General features: G+C 40.9%; 1 protein-coding gene across 1 annotated transcript in view; it reads left to right on the top strand.

Annotated features, from left to right (window-relative positions):
• farp2 (FERM, RhoGEF and pleckstrin domain protein 2) overlaps positions 1-21,231 on the top strand; it is a 203,733-nt gene that overhangs the window by 149,424 nt on the left and 33,078 nt on the right. Inside the window, 9 exon segments of the mRNA XM_034180697.1 lie at positions 3,892-4,076; positions 7,373-7,462; positions 7,553-7,686; positions 7,761-7,842; positions 9,771-10,008; positions 10,503-10,633; positions 10,720-10,788; positions 10,879-10,968; positions 13,359-13,441. Of these exon segments, the coding sequence (XP_034036588.1) occupies positions 3,892-4,076; positions 7,373-7,462; positions 7,553-7,686; positions 7,761-7,842; positions 9,771-10,008; positions 10,503-10,633; positions 10,720-10,788; positions 10,879-10,968; positions 13,359-13,441 (1,102 nt within the window).

Raw genomic sequence — 21,231 nt, 5'->3', positions numbered from 1 at the left:
AAAAAAGACAACAAAAAGAAGTACAATAGTTTATGGGACATAAACAACTGAACTTCATGTTTCCACAATTTGCCATTGGTTTGTTAAATGTGCCAAAAGGAATCTTTGATTTTGCTAAATCACTTATTGCTCCTGCTTCTTCTAGTGATAATGATTTCAGTCTTACGTTTTGATTTGGTTTTCATGAGGTGTGACTCATTCATGAGTGGAATTGGTGGTTGTCAAAAATTATCTGAATATTGTAAGGGTATTCTCAGGACAAAAACATTTTTCACACATAGTTTTCCTTACCTGTCTTTTGTATGTAAAGTTTGAAATAGAGCTACCGTCTGTTTGCACTTTGGTGCCTTGCTGCCACCTGCTGGCTGCACTAGCATTCTTCATAAACTAGAGCAGAGAAAGTCGTGAGAGCTTAATGTGTACCCTACATTTGAATTGGTTTCATGACAACTTCAACCAAACAGACTCAAGGTAATGTTTTACTTTAGCTTTAAATTGGAGAATGTGAGCAGTATATAAATGAGCCACTAAGTATACTGTTGACACCACTTTTTTACAAAATGAATGTATTATCTGAAATGTATGTATCAGTATCAATATTTTTAAGTTCTACTAAAGTTTTCACCAGAAACACAGACGGATAAATAAATGATCAGGGTTTACTGACCTTGATTTCACAGACAATGCTGTGGCCTTTGCTGAATCACTGAATACTCTGATTGCAGCACTTGAGAGGTTGTCTTGGATCAAGACTCGGGTTTTCAATGACTTCCTGGACTCTGCAATCAGACGTTTATCTGTATGTGGCAGAAGTGTTGAACTTGTAGAGACATTCACTTTTCTCGGCAGTAACATTCATGTCTCCAAGTCCTCAGCCTGTGAGATCGAGAGATACCTGTAAAGAATTCATGGAGTCATGATGTCCCTGGAAAGAGGTCTTTGGTGATGCTGATACTTTGGTGGAAGAATGAAGGTCCAACTCTTAAGGTTCCTGATGCTCCCTGCCTTATTGTGTGATTGTTAGAGTTTGACACAAACCAGTGACTTAAATTGACAACTCGATGTCTTTGGTTCCTAGTCCCTTTGGAAAATCCTTGGGTACCATTGGAATGACCGTGCCAATTGAGCAGGTACTTAGGGAGACTCGAATGAGGAGTATCACTTACTTTGTGAGAGAATATCAGCTATACCATTTTGGCCATATGGCACGTATCTCTTTGTATGATCCAGCACAGAGGTGCCTCGGTAAGAACCTCAGCCCTATAGAAGGCCAAGGGGATGCCCGCGTTTCACTTGGCTGTCGCAGAGAGATGGTTACTGTGGAGAGATGGGGTGAACTAGTTGGCTGGATGGATGGTTGCCCTGACTTGCTAAAGCTTTTGGTTACAGTACTATGGGCGAGACTTTACCTCTACCACAGACACATAGTTTTGGATTGATGAGGTTTACATGTGATCCCATCCTAAAAATATGTTTCAGGGTGTTGGTGTTGGCTAAAGCTGGGATACTAAGAAGAAGGTGTCTTATTAGAATGTAAGGTTCTTTTGCACATTAGCTGTGATATATTGGTGCTTTTCTGTTAGCTGTTTTTGATGTTATTTGAAGTTGTTGGGAATGGATTCTGTGAACTTCTTTAAAAAAAAAAAAAGAGAGAGGCATGGCTAAAATGTCACTATCATCTTTATGTGGCATCTTGTAGTCCTATGGTCAGTCTCTGACGTATCGGCGTGTGTTGTGTTCTGGTCTCATCCTTGTGTAGGAAAATCAGCAGTGAAACATTTTGCTGCGTGCCATAGACATGAAAAACAATAATGTGATAGACTAAAAATTGTTTTCTTCCTTCACTGACTCCAGTGGCTTCTCATTGTTGATGTGCACACTTTTTTTTAATGGACTTTCATTTGTGCCGACTTTAATCTGCTCAGAGGAGGATTTTGCCGTTTGTCTTTTGCACACATTGCATAATCTTCCTTTGGTCTGCATTGCAGTCAGCACTTGTAGCGCCATAAAGCACTTATATTTACTCTTTTTAATGCAGTTTATCTTTAAAGCTCAGGTGCATGTTTATTGCTCAGTCGCTACATATCCTCCAATCGTATTTGTGGGATGGGGTTCATTTTCAGTCATCTCAGTGCTTGTTACTATTTCTCATTGTCATTTTGAAAGCTGGCCATTTTTTATGAATTCTCCCTCACGAAAAAAGACACAGACCTGAGGAAAAAGCTTTATCTTTCCATCAACGTGTTTTTGCAACTTTTCTCCAGCCACAAGTGTGGCTGGTTGTTTCTCTGTGACCTTGGTTGATTTGTATTTAATGCAATCTGAAACTAGTAACAGACCACCTGATTTGATGAAGAATTTGTCTTTACGCCTTTTACTTTTGTTTTTACTCCTTTTTATGATTGAAGATATTTCCCACAAAGATTTGCTGACGGCATAATAAAATATATCCTGCTAAAACAACTGCACTTAAGCCTCAAGTAATCATCACTTACTCCTGAACGTGTACATTTACTAATAACAAACAAACTGTACTTATGTTTGTATGTTTTACTCAAAAATAAAGTAATCACTTTTGGGCACCATGAATGTCAGACTTAAAATTCTTTTGAATTGCTGCAGACTGAAGTCAAACAGGTGAGGTTATAACATTGTCTGTAGTTCTTTTGTCAGTTATTATCAAGTCTGTATTTTCTGCAGGTCCAAACCAAAACTGTGTGGGAAAAATATGCATGCAGACACTTTTTGCATTGTGAAGATTTTCTGTTAGAGCTCTAGATATTTAAACTGTGAGAATTCCTGACTTTAAGGCTTACTATGCACACATGCCAGACTGAAAAGATCTACTTGCATCAGCGTGAAGCTGTGTTGTTTGATCAGCATACAGAAGCAGTCTGGTTTCTTTTGTTTGCTCTGAGTATCCCTCACTTTGACCCAGCTTATTATTTGCTCATGCAGTGTGACAGGTTCCTGTGGAGAGTGGAGGTTGGTCCCTTTAAATTTGCCATCCTGTCTTCTGCTGTGTGACAGAAACAGTCGTAACTGGTCCTGCAGCAGATCAGTCCACAAAGTTGTTTTCCTTTTATCTTGGGCCATGGAGTATGCTGCTGGAGGAGGGGTAGAGCACATGCACAAGATTCCCCAACCTAATTCCAACTGAGCGTGTGCTCCCTGTTTGGACAGGCTTCATGCCAGATCATTCCAGTGTGAGCCCCATTCTCCGGTTGCAGACCGCCGTCTGCATGCCGGCCTCTCATGTCGTTCCCCGTGCGGCACTTCTTATAAACTATAAACAGCTCTGTCACATCCAGACAAGCCACATTCCTCTGCAATTATTTCCGGGTCGACTATTGACCTTTTTTCCTCCTTCTACTCAGTTTTTCCCCCGCCCCCCTTCTTTATTGTTTCCCCTCCTCCTAGAGAAGTGGAAAAACAGCTGAGATGATCCATGACTCATTAAAGAGAATAGGGTTTTTAGTTACTGTCTCACATCCTGATTTGTGGCATAATAAAGCTCACCAACAGGACAAAAACACCACTTTTAATGAGTTTGAAAGTGTGTATGAGTGAGTGAGTGAGGTGTTTTTGTTAAACTACAGGAATGTAGTTGTTGAATCCTTGCAGGTTTACCGGTTTATCCATTTTACTCCAGAGACACTTACTTGATTTTCCTGATGACGTTGTTATTACAAGTGTAATATATTTGTTTTGTTTAATGGGTTTCTCTACCCACCTCAAGTGACTGAGTTTTACTTGCTCTGGTAGAATTCCTTAACCCTGCCTGTTTGTTCTCTGTCTCTTATGTTTTATCTCATGTAAGCGCTGTGTTGGTTAATCAGTGGTTTAAATTCTGTTCATCCTTTTGGTGTAATGCTGTTGTCTGTTCCACAGATTCAGTTGCAGGCAACCCTCAGCTCTCACCCTTCGACTCCAAGGATCTGCTGTGCCAGTCACCCTCCTTCCAGATGTCCACCCTCAGCCTGCCAGGCCAAGCTCCTTCACCCCTGCAAAGCCCCATCCTGAGCGAGGTGGGCAGTAATGCCAGGCTAGAGGAGGAGGAGGAGGGCAGGAGGAAGGTACACTGCTCATATGCCATGCTTCCACCCCTCCCTCACAACCTTTTAAATCGGTGATCACCAAACCCGCTCCTGAAGATCACCTGTCCTGCTCTATTTTCATCACACTGCTCTGTCAAGGCACAGTTGGTTAGTTTTCTCTGCAAGTTATCTATTTGCTGAACACATCTGGATGAGTTCACTGGTTATGACCACAGCAGGTAAGGAGGAAAATATGCAGGACAGGTGATCTCTAAAAACAGGGTTTGGTTCACTGATTTAAAAGGGTAGCAATTACAAATTATCAGCAGTCTAATGCAGGTTGCAAGAATTGATATTAGCTGTCAACTAATAGCTAGCTAATAGATATTAGCCTATCACTAAAAAAACGGCACAATGGGTGCATCTTAATGAGCAAGTTTTAATGCTAAAGATTTATACAGATGCAGGATTGTGAAACTGAAAATATTTTTCAAGTTTTCCAGTTTTCATTTGAAAAGAGAAGCTCTGTATAGGCCCTGAGGCCCTTTTGTACCAGTGTTTATCCAACATACCATACATAGCATGAGGTGGATGAGAGTCTGACTACTCCTGGGTGGGACTCCAGTCCATTGTGGGTTATTTCTCCAGCCAAGCTGCTTACCCATTTACAGCTGTGTGGACTGGAACAATGCAGATGAAGTGGTTTGTCCAAGAATAGACAGGGAACGTAACTGGGACACTGACCAAGGTCTATGTATTGATAGTCCACTTCCTATCCCACTGAGATGGATTAAAATTACACTGAACAAAAACATAAACGCAACACTTTTGTTTTTGCTCCCATTTTTCATGAGCTGAACTCAAAGTTCTAAAACATTTTCTACATATACAAAAGACCGATTTCTCTCAAATATTGTTCACACATCTGTCTAAATCTGTGTTGGTGAGCACTTCTATTTTGCAGAGAAAATCCATCCTATTTCACAGGTGTGGCTTATCAAGATGCTGATTGGACAGTATGATGATTGCACAGGTGTGCCTTAGGCTGGCCACAATAAAAGGCCACTCTGAAATGTGCAGTTTTGGTTAATTTATTCATCATTCATGGTCGGGGGTGGGGGGGTCATGAAACCATTCAGTATCTGGTGTGACCATCATTTGCCTCACGCAGTGCAACACACCTCCTTTGCATAGAGTTGATCAGCAGCCAGACGCCATTGAATGTGAGCATTTGCCCCCTCAAGTTGGTTAAGACAAACTGCAGTCAGGTCGAGACCCTGATGAGGATCAACAAGCATGCAGATGGACTTCCCTGAGATGGTTTTTGACAGTTTGTGCGGAAATTCTTTGGTTCTGCAAACTGATTGTTGCAGCAGCTGTGTGGGTGGCTGGTCTCAGATGATCTTTGAGGTGAACATGCTGGATGTGGACGTCCTGGGCTGGTGTGGTTACACGTGGTCTGCAGTTGTGAGGCTGGGTGGATGTACTGCCAAATTCTCTGAAATGCCTTTGGAGACGGCTTATGGCAGAGAAATGGACATTCAATTCATGGGCAACAGCTCTGGTGAACTTTCCTGCAGTCAGCATGCCATTTTCACGCTCCCTCAAAACTTGCGACATTGTCTAGACCTGCTGCTTTCCTGGGATGAAGCTTCCCCAGCTGTCCCCTGACCTGGTCCACAGTGATGTATGGTGGAGGTTGTGTTGAGGTGGAGGAGGAGGAGGATGGGGCTGCTGCTGTGAGGTCTGGGGGGAGGTGTGCTGAGGGAAGGAGGAGAGATGTCTGCAGTGAAGGAGAGGGTGGGGGGGGGGGGGGCATTGACTGGTTGAACCTGTTGAAGAAGTTAAGTTCGTTCACCCTCTCTGTTGTCTCCCCCCGTGTCTCTGGTCTTTGTTTATGGCCTCTGATGGTTTCACACCTTCCCAGACCTTCCCTCATGTTATTTTGTTTCATCTTGTGATCCATCATTCTCCTGTAGCTGTCCTTTGCTTCCCTCATGCAGTTTTGCCTCCCGCTGTGCTGCCTTCATTGCCTCCGTATCTCTGCTCCTGAAGGCGGCCTTCTTCCTGTTGAGGACAGCTTTGACTTCCCGCATTACCCATGGTTGGTTGTTAGGGTAACAGCGGACAGTCTTGGTTGGGCAGACCACGTCTGCACAGAAGTTGAGATAATCCATCAGACAGTGTCCACCCCTCTATGTCCTCACCATGCGCGTTGATCAGCTCATCCCAGACCATGGTGATGTAGGAGTCTCTCAGGGCACTTTCCACTTCAGGGGACCACCTCCTGGCGGAGCGAGTTGGTACCAGCTGCCTTTGTACCATAGGGTTAGACTGTGACTTTAGGTAGACCAGATTGTGGTCAGACTTCCCGAGAGGGGGGAGGGTTGTGACTCTGTACGCATCCCTCACATTGACATCCAGTAAGTCAATTGTCCTGTTGTTTCTTGTTGGACAGTCCTAGATATTACAATAATCATGCTGTCTAATCAACATATGGATATGTCACACCTGTGAGGTAGAGGTGGGCAGATCGATCCTAATATCGATAATATCGATACCAACGCTGGTATTGATATTGAACGATCCTCGTGTAAAAAGATCCATACTCAAGCTTTTTTCTCTCCCGCACACACTGAGTCATCAAAGTCTCCTCTCTGTCTGTAAGAGCAGTGCTGCTCTGTGTCACACAACACGGAGCAGCGCACCCTTGTGTTGTGGTTTGTCAGCCCTCTACCTCAGGAGATTTTGTTTTAAGTTGTGTTGAGTGATATATTTTTAAACAAAAATGTTGATTGTGATCATAAAGTATTTTGTTGTCATGTACAATGTTTGGCGAAATTCTATCCTAGGTCTTTTGGATCCTTTGGATCTATAAGCTTAAATATGAAAAAGTATCGGTATCGATATTGGCGATACTGGGCCTTGTATTTACTTGGTATCAGATCAATACCATAATTCCCAGTATCGCCCACCTCTACTGTGAGGTGGGATGGATTATCTCAACAAAGAAGTGCTCACTAACACAGATTTAGACAGATTTGTGAACAATATTTGAGAGAAATAGGTCTTTTGTGTTTGTAGAAAATGTTTTAGATCTTTGAGTTCAGCTCATGAAAATGGGAACAAAAACATGTTGCGTTTATATTTTTGGTCAGTGTACTTTGTTCAGTATGACCTCTTTAAACAGTCACCCTGGTTTCACCTAAAGACGACACCTTTGATTGCTATAGTTGATTATATGATGGAGGAAGCAAGAAGTTCCCATTCATCACAATTGACAACATAGTAAAAATGTGAAATTTCTTTTTCTCTGTCTCTCTCCTCTCTCCCAGCGATATCCCACTGACAAGGCTTACTTCATTGCCAAAGAGATTCTGACCACAGAGCGAACATATCTAAAAGACCTTGAGGTCATCACTGTGGTGAGCTGATGTTTTTATTGATAGAAAGCCCATTAATTAATTAGCCCATTAATTACAGCACGCATCATTAGGCTTTTCTTTGTGTTCCAGTGGTTCCGCAGTGCTGTCATTAAAGAAAATGCCATGCCTGAAGGACTGATGTCTCTGCTGTTCTCCAACATTGATCCTATCTATGAGTTCCATCGAGGTTTCCTCAAGGAATTGGACCAGAGGCTAGCTCTCTGGTATGTGCTCCCCCAGTATATTTGTTTGCGGTAAACTGCTGAAAACCCCTAATCAGATGTGAATGTTTTTTCAGGGAGGGGCGCTCTAATGCGCACGTCAAAGGGGACTACCAAAGGATTGGTGATGTAATGCTGAGGAATATGATGACTCTTAAGGTGGGGATACTTTGGTAGCTCCTTCATAAACACCACATCTCCTTTCGTATGCCAATATGTTTTTGCTATACACTCAAAAAAAAAAAAAAAGAGATTCTCATGTATAACCCCTGGCAAAAATTATGGAATCACCGGCCTCGGAGGATGTTCATTCAGTTGTTTAATTTTGTAGAAAAAAAGCAGATCACAGACATGACACAAAACTAGTCATTTCAAATGGCAACTTTCTGGCTTTAAGAAACACTATAAGAAATCAGGAAAAAAAATTGTGGCAGTCAGTAACGGTTACTTTTTTAGACCAAGCAGAGGGAAAAAAAATATGGAATCACTCAATTCTGAGGAAAAAATTATGGAATCATGAAAAAGAAAAGAACGCTCCAACACATCACTGGTATTTTGTTGCACCACCTCTGGCTTTTATAACAGCTTGCAGTCTCTGAGGCATGGACTTAATGAGTGACAAACAGTACTCTTCATCAGTCTGGCTCCAACTCTCTCTGATTGCTGTTGCCAGATCAGCTATGCAGGTTGGAGCCTTGTCATGGACCATTTTCTTCAACTTCCACCAAAGATTTTCAATTGGATTAAGATCCAGACTGTTTGCAGGCCATGACATTGACCCTATGTGTCTTTTTGCAAGGAATGTTTTCACAGTTTTTGCTCTATGGCAAGATGCATTATCATCTTGAAAAATGATTTCATCATCCCCAAACATCCTTTCAATTGATGGGATAAGAAAAATGTCCAAAATATCAACGTAAACTTGTGCATTTATTGATGATGTAATGACAGCCATCTCCCCAGTGCCTTTACCTGACATGCAGCCCCATATCATCAATGACTGTGGAAATTTACATGTTCTCTTCAGGCAGTCATTTTTATAAATCTCATTGGAACGGCACCAAACAAAAGTTCCAGCATCATCACCTTGCCCAATGCAGATTCGAGATTCATCACTGAATATGACTTTCATCCAGTCATCCACAGTCCACGATTGCTTTTCCTTAGCCCATTGTAACCTTGTTTTTTTCTGTTTATGTGTTAATGATGGCTTTTGTTTAGCTTTTCTGTATGTAAATCCCATTTCCTTTAGGCGGTTTCTTACAGTTCGGTCACAGACGTTGACTCCAGTTTCCTCCAGTTTCCTCCCATTCGTTCCTCATTTGTTTTGTTGTGCATTTTCGATTTTTGAGACATATTGCTTTAAGTTTTCTGTCTTGACGCTTTGATGTCTTCCTTGGTCTACCAGTATGTTTGCCCTTAACAACTTTCCCATATTGTTTGTATTTGGTCCAGAGTTTAGACACAGCTGACTGTGAACAACCAATATCTTTTGCAACAATGCGTGATGATTTACCCTCTTTTAAGAGTTTGATAATCCTCTCCTTTGTTTCAATTGACATCTCTCGTGTTGGAGCCATGATTCATGTCAGTCCACTTGGTGCAACAGCTCTCCAAGGTGTGATCACTCCTTTTTAGATGCAGACTAATGAGCAGATCTGATTTGATGCAGGTGTTTGTTTTGGGGATGAAAATTTACAGGGTGATTCCATAATTTATTCCTCAGAATTGAGTGAGTCCATATTTTTTTCCCTCTGCTTGGTCTAAAAAAGTAACCGTTACTGACTGCCACAATTTTTTTTTTCTTGATTTCTTATAGTGTTTCTTAAAGCCAGAAAGTTGCCATTTGAAATGACTTTAGTTTTGTGTCATGTCTGTGATCTGCTTTTTTTCTACAAAATTAAACAACTGAATGAACATCCTCCGAGGCCGGTGATTCCATAATTTTTGCCAGGGGTTGTATATGAGAACACAGTGTAGAATGTCACATTTCGTTTTGTGGTGTTTGCATCTAAATGTCTTAAACAAGAGAGGAGGTGGCACCATTTCTTCCCAGTTTTGTGTTTTGAACTCATTTATACATTCAGGTATTTACCAGCTACCTACAAAAACATGATGAGGTGTTAACAGAGCTGGAAAAAGCCACTAAAAGGCTGAAGAAGCTGGAGACAGTCTACAAAGAATTTGAACTGCAGAAGGTCTGCTATTTGCCGCTCAACACGTTCTTGTTGAAGCCCATCCAGCGCCTGATGCACTACAAACTTATTCTGGACAGACTGTGCAAACATTATTCACCTGCCCACCGGGATCATGATGACTGCAAGGGTGAGAACTTTCCTAGACTTTTCAAATATAAAATACTGGAATATATATAAATAATAATGCAATATAAATAATGTTGCATAGTATATATTTATTTATGCCCCCCCCCCCCCTCCCCCCCAAAAAAAAAACGCAAATGAGGGAGGAGGTATATCTGGACCACCATGACCATCTGTCCATTTGACAATAAGTCTTGTAAGTGCAACTCTTACATGTTTGGTTGATTGCATTGACATTTCACACAATAATATGAAGAAAAATATTTCCAGTCTGACATCTTCAAGTCGACATCACTGGACATCTGTTGGCATCATTTTAATTAATCCTATTAGTCAATTACATTTACACAGGTTTACGTTTGCTCAGCCAGCTGTTGTGCACATGCATCAGTCTGGAGATATTCAGAAGTGCAATATGGGGTTAGGGTTGGTGAAACAAATAAATTTTTTTTTTTTTGGCCTGCAACCCCCCCTCTGGTTCTTCTTCCTTCCGTGCAGAGGCTTTGAAAGAAGTGGCAGAGATTACTGCTCAGCTCCAGAGCAGTCTTATCAGGCTAGAGAATTTCCAGAAGCTAACCGAGCTGCAACGAGACCTGATTGGAATCGAGAACTTGACAGCTCCAGGCAGGGTGAGTGTAGTAACAGAGCAGACGGTAAGGGGCGCTGTGGAACAAGCCAAAATGTGCAACATGCTCCATGAATTGCTTGTTTTCAGGAGTTTATACGAGAGGGGTGTCTTTACAAGCTCACCAAGAAAGGCCTGCAGCAAAGGATGTTTTTCTTGGTAGGTACAAAAAACACACTATAGTGTCGGGGATAAAAGCTGGAAGAGTTTTCAGTTCAGAAGTTTCAACAGCTGTTAATGTCTTCTCAGTTCTCAGACATGCTACTCTATACAAGCAAAGGAGTCACAGCAACCAATCAGTTCAAAGTGCACGGCCAGCTGCCTCTTCAAAACATGATTGTGAGTAGGTGCTGTGCTGCATGTTGTTTTACACAAAATGTGCAGATTCAGTGTGGATCTCCTTACATGTGTTGGGCCAGTTGTTGTCACTCTGTGGCTGTTGTTAGCAAAATTGAATTATTTAAATTCCAAAGATACAACAAATCAGACCAGTTAGATAATTACCTTGTGTCAGCAGGCTGTGCGCCTGACACACAGTTGGGATTTGGGAGGAATGCATGCTGGCACCCCTAGGTGTCTCTGTTGCTGCAATTTCTCATGATGCCCTGTGCTGTATAGCAAAAGAGGAATATCAAAGTGTACTTGGATAGAATTAAGAATCGGTCTTTCAATCTTAACCACTGCAGTTTTGCTATTTAAGAAGTTTTCATGTCTCATTTGAGAAAGTTAAGATGCAGGTCTGACCCAGTTCACCGAAAATATCAAGTGGCTTGATGAGTATTAACACTTGAAGACTGTTGCTTCAGTCCTGGAAAGCTGCAGTTGTGTCTCTGGGATACGCCATAATTGATTTTCTATGCGTATAATTTCATGACAGTACTGAGGCTTAAATCTCTAAAAGTGGCTTTTATGTCGTTGCCATTGACATCAGTGTCCAACAGGAGCTTGAAGTTTGCTGTCACTGCTGTTCTCGCTCGTTTTTGAATTGGTCACTGTGACCTGAAGCAAACCATTTTAGTAGTTTCAATAATGAGATGGTAGGTTTAGTGCAGCAGATAAGTGAAACAATCATGCAAATGGTGATAAAAGCATCAAATTCGGCAGAAATACTCCTTAGACGCTCCTCTTTTGAAAAAACAGATTGGCCACTTGACTTTTCAATTGGTGTTCATGTAGGGGTCAATTGAAGAATTACACAGAGGTCAAAATTAAAAGATGCTCCAATCATATTGAAAAATTTCACATTATATGCCTGATTATAAAGATTCCTAAAAGGTATAGTTTGGACTATCTGTGACTGAATTCTATGGATTTATGGGATAAAACAGCAAGAATGGTGACAAAGGTCAGTGTCATTTTGTACAGGCGTCAAAAGTTAAAGTTGCTCCAATTTTGGTAAAAAGTGATGCAAATTATTGGTTGAGCTAATAGGATTAATAAATGGAATAGTGTTGACGGTGTTGAATGCTTGGTCTCCAAAGTAAAGGTCAAACAAGGTCTATGTCTATTGGATTCTATGACATGTGACATATGTTACCCCGTAAGGTGATAAGTAAGGATGATATATCGTCCAAACTATTCCTTTTTAAAACTGTGTTAACTAGTCATTTGCATCACTTTTTACCAAAACTGGAGTAACTTTAACTTTTGACCCCTGTGCAAAATGAAACTGACCTTTATCACCATTCTTGCTGTTTTTATCCCATAACTCCAGAGAATTCAGTCACAGATAGTCCAAACTATACGTTTTTGGAATCTTTGTGATTAGGTAAATAATGTGGAATGCTTTTCAATATGATTGGAGCATCTTTTAATTTTGACCTCTCTGTAATTCTTCAATTGACCCCTAGCTGACCACTGATTAAAAATTCAAGTGGCCAACTGGTTTTCCAAAGAGGATTGTCTGAGGAGTATTTATGCCGAATTTGATGCTTTTATCACCATTTGCAGGATTCCCCTCTAAATATTGTCTTATGCACTGCACTAGTTTGAACTTTGTAGTACAACATGAACAGAGTGTTGAGGAGGCAGGGGTGTGGGTCTGACAACTTTGCATCTCTCTCCTTTACTCCTGCTGCAGCTCATAGTACTGGATGCTCCTGTAAGTATTTTGAACTTGGCCATCCTGGAAGCCCAAACCCTGCTCTTCTTCTCCCATGCTTGTGTAGAAGAATACACATTTTTCAGAGAAGTGCACAACTAGCATATTTCTCTATGTGGAGACAATCGGAGAGGAACGTTCAGGCTTTCATATCAATTCTCCACTGCAGAATTGTGATATAATTGTGAATTTGAAAATCCCATAGTCTTAAAATGTAAATTTAAAGATCTGAGGGGTGGAAGGGGCATTGAGGTAGATTCAGATATGCTTCATCAACTCTTCCCTCACCTAAAGACTTTTTAGCCATTAATTTTGTAACTTTCCATTACTTTGTGAGTTATCGTGTACACATGGACAGAGATGATGATGTAATCATCCCTCCTCTGTTCTTCCCATGTCTGTGACAGGTGCATTTAATTAAAAGGATGATATTAAGTCAAAATCTTTACTGTGAGGATTTAAAGCTGCTCCATTATAGTTTCTGCACTAGCACCTCTTTGACAGGTCTTTGTGTGGCATCTCACTGTCTTTCTGTTGTCGCATTTACGATTTTACCTTCAGCAATTCAGCTGAACGTTGTCCAGGTTATAGTTTGCTTTTCTTCGGACTGATGCTCTTCTGTCTCTAGGTGGAAGAAAGTGAAAATGAGTGGTCGGTGCCTCACTGCTTCACCATCTATTCTGCTCAGAGGACCATTGTAGTAGCTGCCAGGTGAGACCAATCTTACTGTCAGTTTGATCAGCAGATTTATTTTGCTTATGTAATATACCATAGAATATGCTGCCATCTACTTCCATCTTCTGAGACATGATCACAGATGCCATGGAACTCAAACTGAAGATAATAATAAACATGGCACCCGTCTTCAAGAACATCAGTTTAAAAAGCTATGGATGGTTAGAATGCACTACATAATTTGAGTGTTAGAAACAGCTATGGTTAAAATTTGAATGTACACGATGTGTGCCTGTTGCTGCGCTCTACCCAACTAACAAGCTAGAAGCACAAGAAATATAGAACAGAAACGGAAACGAAGACCAGAATTAAACAATAGCTAGAATGTGTGGCTAGGGATAGTGCAGAAGAATTTAGTCGATTACAATTTTGCAATGCTAACTCGAAACGGTGCCCCGTGTATTTCAAAAAACACTTTGAACACTGTTGTGCACTTTGTGTCAAAAGGAATAAATCATGTGTTGTGTTAAATTGGGCTTCAATACTTCACTAATCTATTCAAAATAAATGCTTGGAGACATTACACTTGATTTGGTGTTGAAACATTAAAACGTAAATGAACTGTTTTTGAATTTCATATTTAAAGGCTGCAGTCAGCTCAGGGTCTGTACATGCACGAGCATGTTGCCTGTTTCAGTCAGATGTTTTCCTTAATTCCTGTCATACTACACAATTAGATTAGTGAATAAAATCAACAGATGTACTGATAGTCTAAATAAATAAAATCACCATCTCCTGTAGGCGTTAAAGTTTTTTCCTCTCAAGCCTCACAGAGCTCAACTCTCTGCCTTTCTAAATTAAAGCTACTCTGCATATGTTTTGAAGATGAGCAAATTCTATGTCCATCCAATAGTAACAGGATTTTAACCTTGTCAACATTATTTATGACCTATTAAAGAAAAATTAAATTTGTATCATATTTACCTTTAACAAATTGTATAAAATTGTGGCTGTTACAACAGATTAAAAAAACTACCAAAAAAATTACAAATCTTGAATTATTTATTTTATTCCACTTTGCATAGGCCCATTGATGCTTGAGAAGGGCCCATCATATGGAGAAAAGGCACATTAATTCAGACACTGGGGGGGGCATTCTAAAATATGAATCACTGATTCTGGATTATTCATTTATTTATTTATTTATATATTTATTTATTCACATTTTAATTCCAGTGTTGGATATTACTGAGCATTCAAAGTTCTTTGCTCTTTGAAAAGAGGTCCTTGCATTTTTATCCCCCTGCTGGCTGAAAGCTCAAAGAGGGATTATGTCGTACCAATGTCCGCCCATCCCAAAAAGGGTATTAGCATTCTGAAATCAACTCCTCTCACGGGAGGAATTTTTTGAAACTTGGTACAAGTCCTTGTTAGTAAGTCCTTTGGCTGCTCCCTTGTTTTTATGTTTGGGGGTCGCCACAGCAGATCCAATGAAGATGTGTTGACATGTGCACACAAATGTCGCTGTCAACCTGCTCTATTTTGCATCAAGTAAATTTTTGTTTGTCAGTACATAACATTTCTGCAAATATTCCTTGAAACAATTGTTTTATCATTTTTAACTACAGTGGTCCCTCGTTTATCGCGGGAGTTACTTTCTAAAAATAACCCGCGATAAGCGAAATCCGCAAAGTAGCGCTATTTTTTGCAATTATTATAGATGTTTTAAGGCTGTAAAACCCCTCACTACACACTTTATACACTTTTCTCAAACAGGCATTAACATCTTCTCACTTTTCTCTCCTGTGTAAACACTCTCTTTTTTCTTCTGGGCGAGAAGATTATAAACAGACACACGCAGAACTCTCCCTTCGTTCACTGCCTCCGGAGGTACGGATGCTGGACCCACAGGGAATCCAAGTCCTCTCTCAGTGGCCACGGAGCTCCGCGGCTGCAGTCAACATCCGCATCAAAACAGCAAGTGTAGTGTCTGGACTTGTTGCTAGATTTGGCGCAGCTCCACACAACAGACAGGAGGGCAGTGTGAGTGGCCCGCTGCTGTGTTTACCGAGCCCGCAGACTCAGTAAGCACATCGGAGGCAGTGAGAGCAATCGCAGTGATGCCGACCGGTGCCGCGACCAACCCGCCTGATAAGGACGCAGAACACAATGCGCTGTTAAAAAAAAACAAAACAAAAAAAAAACATACAAAATTGCACTAAAAAAAATCTGTGAAACTGCGAGGCCACGAAAGGTGAACCGCGTTATAGCGAGGGACCACTGTATATTACTGATAATAAATTTAAATGGAAAAGAGCTTTATCTTTGTAAGTGTTTTGAGCTTTAAAAAACATTGAAAGTGGTAAAATTATGTTATTGGAATAACGGTGACAAGCTAACATGTTGTATCACATTGTTTCTACATTCTGACAGGTGACTATGGTTGTGGTACAGAGTGGTTTACACACTCATGAGCATGAATGTCATGGTAATTTTGGGCTTTTAATGATGTCCTTGAACAGTTCTTTTGCCAGGGTGGAATGATTGTACAGCATACATCATTAAATTACTTAACAAGAAATGTGTGCACAAGTATGAATTTGTTTTGGACCTTCTGAGATCCATATAGTGAAGGACCCTTGCTGGTTCATTGTTCTCTTGATCATTATTGTTATGGCAAGGCATCCTTTTCATCACATCCCTCAATTTGGGTCATGTGATCCCAGCAAAAGTGGTGACGTGGCTGCACCCATTAAAATCTTGCTGTATTCAAAGTGAAATTATTGTTAAGTACAACGCAATGCTAAAATATCTTCGGCAGTATGAACATAAAAATAGGAAACAGAATGGGTCACATTCTGCTTCCTATTGACCTTTTAAAATAGGTCAGGGGGTTTATGGATCTTTGAACTTTTCCAAGGTCTTTGTCCCAAGAATTCTCCCTGAATTTGAAGACCCTGCCCACTGCTCTTAGTGGTTGGACTGTGTCTAATTGTCACAAGGATGGGTTAAATGCAGAGTACAAATTTCATTGTATGTATGTATATGTACAATGACATGTACAGTTGTGCTCAGACGTTTACATACCCTGGCAGAGATTTTGCTTTTTTGGCCATTTTAAGAGAATATGAATGACAACACAAAAACTTTTTTGTCACTCATGGTTAGTGGTTGGGTGAAGCCATTTATTGTCAAACAACCGTGTTTCCTCTTTTTAAATCATAATGACAACAGACACTACCCAAATGACCCTGATCAAAAGTTTACATACCCCTGTTCTTAATACAGTGTATTGCCCCTTTAACATCACTGACAGCTTGGAGTCTTTTGTGGTAGTTGTGGACGAGGCTCTCTGATGGTAAAAGCTGCCACTGAATATGTCTTTGACTTTATTTACATTAATTGCAAAGAAACACAAACAGTATGGCACTTTATGGTAAATCTGCATGGAGGAGACAGTTCTCAAAAACTGAGTGGCTGTGCAAGAAGAGTGAGGAAAGCCACCAAGACACCCAGACAACCCAGGAGAAGTTATGGGCTTATGTGGCTGTGATTGGAGAAATTGTGCATAGTGCAAGCTTTGCATTTTGCATCACTACTTTAGCTTCATAGTGGAGTAGAGCAGAGAAGGATTTTTTTTCACCAAAACAGATCACATCCAGGCTTGCATCTTAGATGTACCTTCTGGCAATTTGTAGCTAAACGTTCAGGTCTTCTTTTTAAGAAAATCCTCCTCTATACCACTTCATCATGAAGATGGATAACTGGTGATACAAAATGCAAAGCTTGCACTGTGCATAATTTCTCCAATCACAGCTACGTAAACCTATAACTTCTTCTGGATTGTCTGGGTGTCTTGGTGGCTTTCCTCACTCTTCTACTTCTTGCACAGTCACTCAGTTTTTGAGAACTGTCTCCTCCATGCAGATTTAACATAGACAGTGGTGGGCACAGTTCCGATAATCCGATAGCAGATAATTATCGAAGATAATGTTTTCATTACCAGATGATCTTTTTAGATAACTTTAAAAACATTATCGGACTAATTATCTTCCAATAAATTTTTGTCCAATAACTTTTAGACCGATAACGTAGTAAACAAAGCTGAACAGCGGCAAACATTTTTAAAATTTAAAATCAGTTGAGCACCTACCTGTTAAAAGTTTCCTAACAGATGTATAGTTCCACCCTCTGCAAACAGAAGAGAGCTGCTTCCAGGAGAAACTGCTCTATCCTCTGCAGGCAAAGGAGAACTGGTCACAAAAAAAGAAAAATAATTTCCTTTAACACCATACTGACACGCTGGCAATATCACCCAAGTCATCCAGAGGCATACATTTTTAACTTATGGTTCAAATTTTAACCAAACTAATTTTGGACGTTATTTAAAATTACTGTCATGTCTGAAGTTTTCTAAATCTATATCAGATATATGTTTTAGTTTTAAAGTAATGTGCTAATTTTTAAGGTTTTAGTGAGCACATGCTGTGCCCAGCAGTGCATTATGGGTAGGATAGGGTAATCTCAGTACGTTCACGACAGGACAAATGCATTTCAGACACTCTGTTCAGGCTCCACGGACAACAGCATTAAACTGTAGTGCCTAAAACTCTCGTGAATATATTCTCTGGGTTTATAGACGTTGTTATTGTACTGGTGTTTGTTAAATTCCACACATCTTAAATGTAGCAGACATGGATTATCTGGAATTTTGTTTTGGCAAGTTTTCAAGGCCTCTACTGCCATCTACTGGCCAGTAGTGTTCATGGCAGTATTCGTCCTGAAGCTGAGCAGACACTGTATGATATTTTTAATCACTGTACTCGATTTCAGTTCAAACTGTACAACAGAACCGCACGGTGTAAAAGTTCAGAGCGCCCGATTTATGTTCTCACACACATTGTACGTTCAAAAACCACACGTCGGACTCGTGTTTCCAGAAGCAAAACGTAACCTTTTTTTTTTCAAACTTAATTTACAAAAACTCTTGATGGGAGACATCAAAGTTTAAAATCAAAACAACAAAAAAACATTACAAGACAGCTCTGCGGTGTTTGCACATGCACAGTGCGAGCGGTTGGATGCTTGTAGCTCTTCAGCAGCAGGATACCCTCACGACGGCCGACCAGAATAATATCAAACAAGTTGATTTTCATTCGACCATACGATCGGCGATCAGGAGGTGGTTGTGAGATGTTAAACGCAGCTTGTTACTCCATGTACACTACATGACACAGGACGCGCGATTAACCTGAAACTCGGTGCACTCCAAAAAATTCTTGCACGAATGAAAAATCATCTGAAAAAGGGCCAAAACTCGCACAGTGTAAAGCCAACATTTATGTGTCAAGACAATATTGAGTGCACGTTTTACAACATCATAAAATGTGCGCACATTCTCTCCACATGCAAAACATTTTGTGATGACACTTCCAGGGCTCCGTAAAAATGCCTGTTTTTACAAATAAAAAATGGAATATTTTACAAAAGCACATTTATCTGTAAACACCAACACACAACACACGTCACATTAACGTGTTGGTTTACATAATTAATGACTGAACCAATCATTGTTTAGCAGAGGCACTTTTACCCAGAATCCTTTTTGTTACAGAACCTCAGAATTAGTGCATTATTCAACATTAAAAGATATATGTTATATTTTAACTTTGTACAAATGACAGAATTGAACTCAGCCACATGGGGTGTGCAGCGAGTACATTCTGAGGGCCGGTCCCAAGCCCAGATAAATGAGGAGGGTTGCGTCAGGAAGGGCATCCAGCGTAAAACAAGCCATCCCAGCTATGCAGACTAAGAATTGAATTTCCATATCGGATCGGTCGCGGCCAGGGTTAACAACGTCTGCCACCGGTACTGTTGCCCAACAGGGTGCCGGTGGAAATTGGGCTACTGCTGGGTGAAGACGACGAAGAAGAGGAGGAGAACGTTTCCACAAACAGCGGGAGAAGAAGAAAACTAGAAGGGTGGAAATGAGAGTAGGGACTTTGAATGTTGGTAGTATGACTAGTAAAGGGAGAGAGCTGGCTGATATGATGGAGAGGAGAAAGGTAAACATATTGTGTGTGCAAGAGACCAAGTGGAAGGGAAGTAAGAGCAGGAGCATCGGCGGTGGGTACAAGTTGTTGTACCATGGTGAGGACAGGAAGAGAAATAGTGTTGGGGTCATTTTAAAGGAAGAGTATGTTAAACGTGTGTTGGAGGTTAAGCGAGTGTCTGACAGGGTGATGAGTGTGAAGTTGGAAATTGAAGGGGTAATGATGAATATCATCAGTGCATATGCCCCACAGGTAGGTTGTGAGATGGAGAAAGATGATTTCTGGAGTGTGTTAGATGAGGTGTTGGAGAGTGTGCCCAAGCATGAAAGAGTGGTGAGAGGAGCGAACTTCAATGGACATGTTGGTGAAGGGAACAGAGGTGATGAGGAAGTAATGGGTAGATATGGTATCAAGGATAGGAATGAGGAAGGACAGATGGTAGTTGATTTTGCAAAAAGGATGGAAATGGCTGTGGTGAATACCTACTTTAAGAAAAGGGAGGAGCACAGGGTAACATATAAGAGTGGAGGAAGGTGCACACAGGTTGACTACAGTCTTTATAGGAGATGCAAGCTAAAGGAAATCAGAGACTGTAAGGTGGTGGCAGGAGAGAGTGTCGTTAGACAGCATAGGAAGGTTGTTTGTAGGATGAATTTAGAGGTAAAGAAGAAGAAGAGAGTGAGAGCTCAACAAAGGATCAGATGGTGGAAGCTGAAGGAGGAAGACTGTTGTGTGAAATTTAACGAGCAGGTGAGAGAAGCACTGGTTGGAGGGGAAGCAATTTTGGACAACTGGAAAAGTACTGCAGATGTGGTGAGGGAGACAGTTACGACAGTACTGGGTATGACATCTGGACAGTGGAAGGAAGACAAGGAGACTTGGTGGTGGAATGAAGAGGTCCAGGAAAGCATAAGGAGAAAGAGGTTGGCGAAAAAGTTTTGGGATAGTCGCAGAGATGAAGAAAGTAGACGGGAGTACAAGGAGATGCGGTGTAAGGCAAAAAGGGAAGTGGCAAATGCGAAGGAAAAGGCATATTGCGAGCTGTACAAGAAGTTGAATAGTAAGGAAGGAGAAAAGGACTTGTACCGATTGGCCAGACAAAGGGACAGAGCTGGAAAGGATGTGCAGCAGGTTAGGGTGGTAAAAGATGCACATGGTAATGTGCTGACAAGTGAGGAGTGTGTGCTGAGAAGGTGGAGGGAATATTTTGAAGAGTTGATGAATAAAGAAAATGAGCGAGAGAAAAGGCTGGATGATGTGGTGAGAGTAAATCAGGAAATACAAGAGATTAGTAAAGAAGTGAGGGCTGCTATGAAGAGGATGTGGAAAGGCAGTTGGTCCAGATGACATTCCAGTGGAGGCATGGAAATGTCTAGGAGAGATGGCAGTAGAGTTTCTAACCAGATTGTTTAATAAAATCTTGGAAAGTGAGAGGATGCCTGAGGAGTGGAGACGAAGTGTGCTGGTTCCTATTTTCAAGAACAAGGGTGATGTGCAGAGCTGCAGTAACTACAGAGGCATAAAGTGTAGTAACTACAGAGGCATAAAGTGTGAGCAGCAATATGGTTTCATGCCGAGAAAGAGCACTGCAGATGCAATGTTTGCTCTGAGAATACTGTTGGAGAAGTACAGAGAAGGCCAGAAAGAGTTACATTGTGTGTTTGTGGACTTAGAAAAAGCTTATGACAGGGTGCCAAGAGAAGAGCTGGGGTATTGTATGAGGAAGTCTGGAGTGGCAGAGAAGTATGTTAGGGTAGTGCAGGACATGTA

Source organism: Thalassophryne amazonica, chromosome 10 (assembly GCF_902500255.1).
Source record: "Thalassophryne amazonica chromosome 10, fThaAma1.1, whole genome shotgun sequence".
NCBI lineage: Eukaryota > Metazoa > Chordata > Actinopteri > Batrachoidiformes > Batrachoididae > Thalassophryne > Thalassophryne amazonica.
The sequence above is the reverse complement of the archived record's forward strand: the minus strand, read 5'-3'. Positions and strand labels throughout refer to the sequence as shown.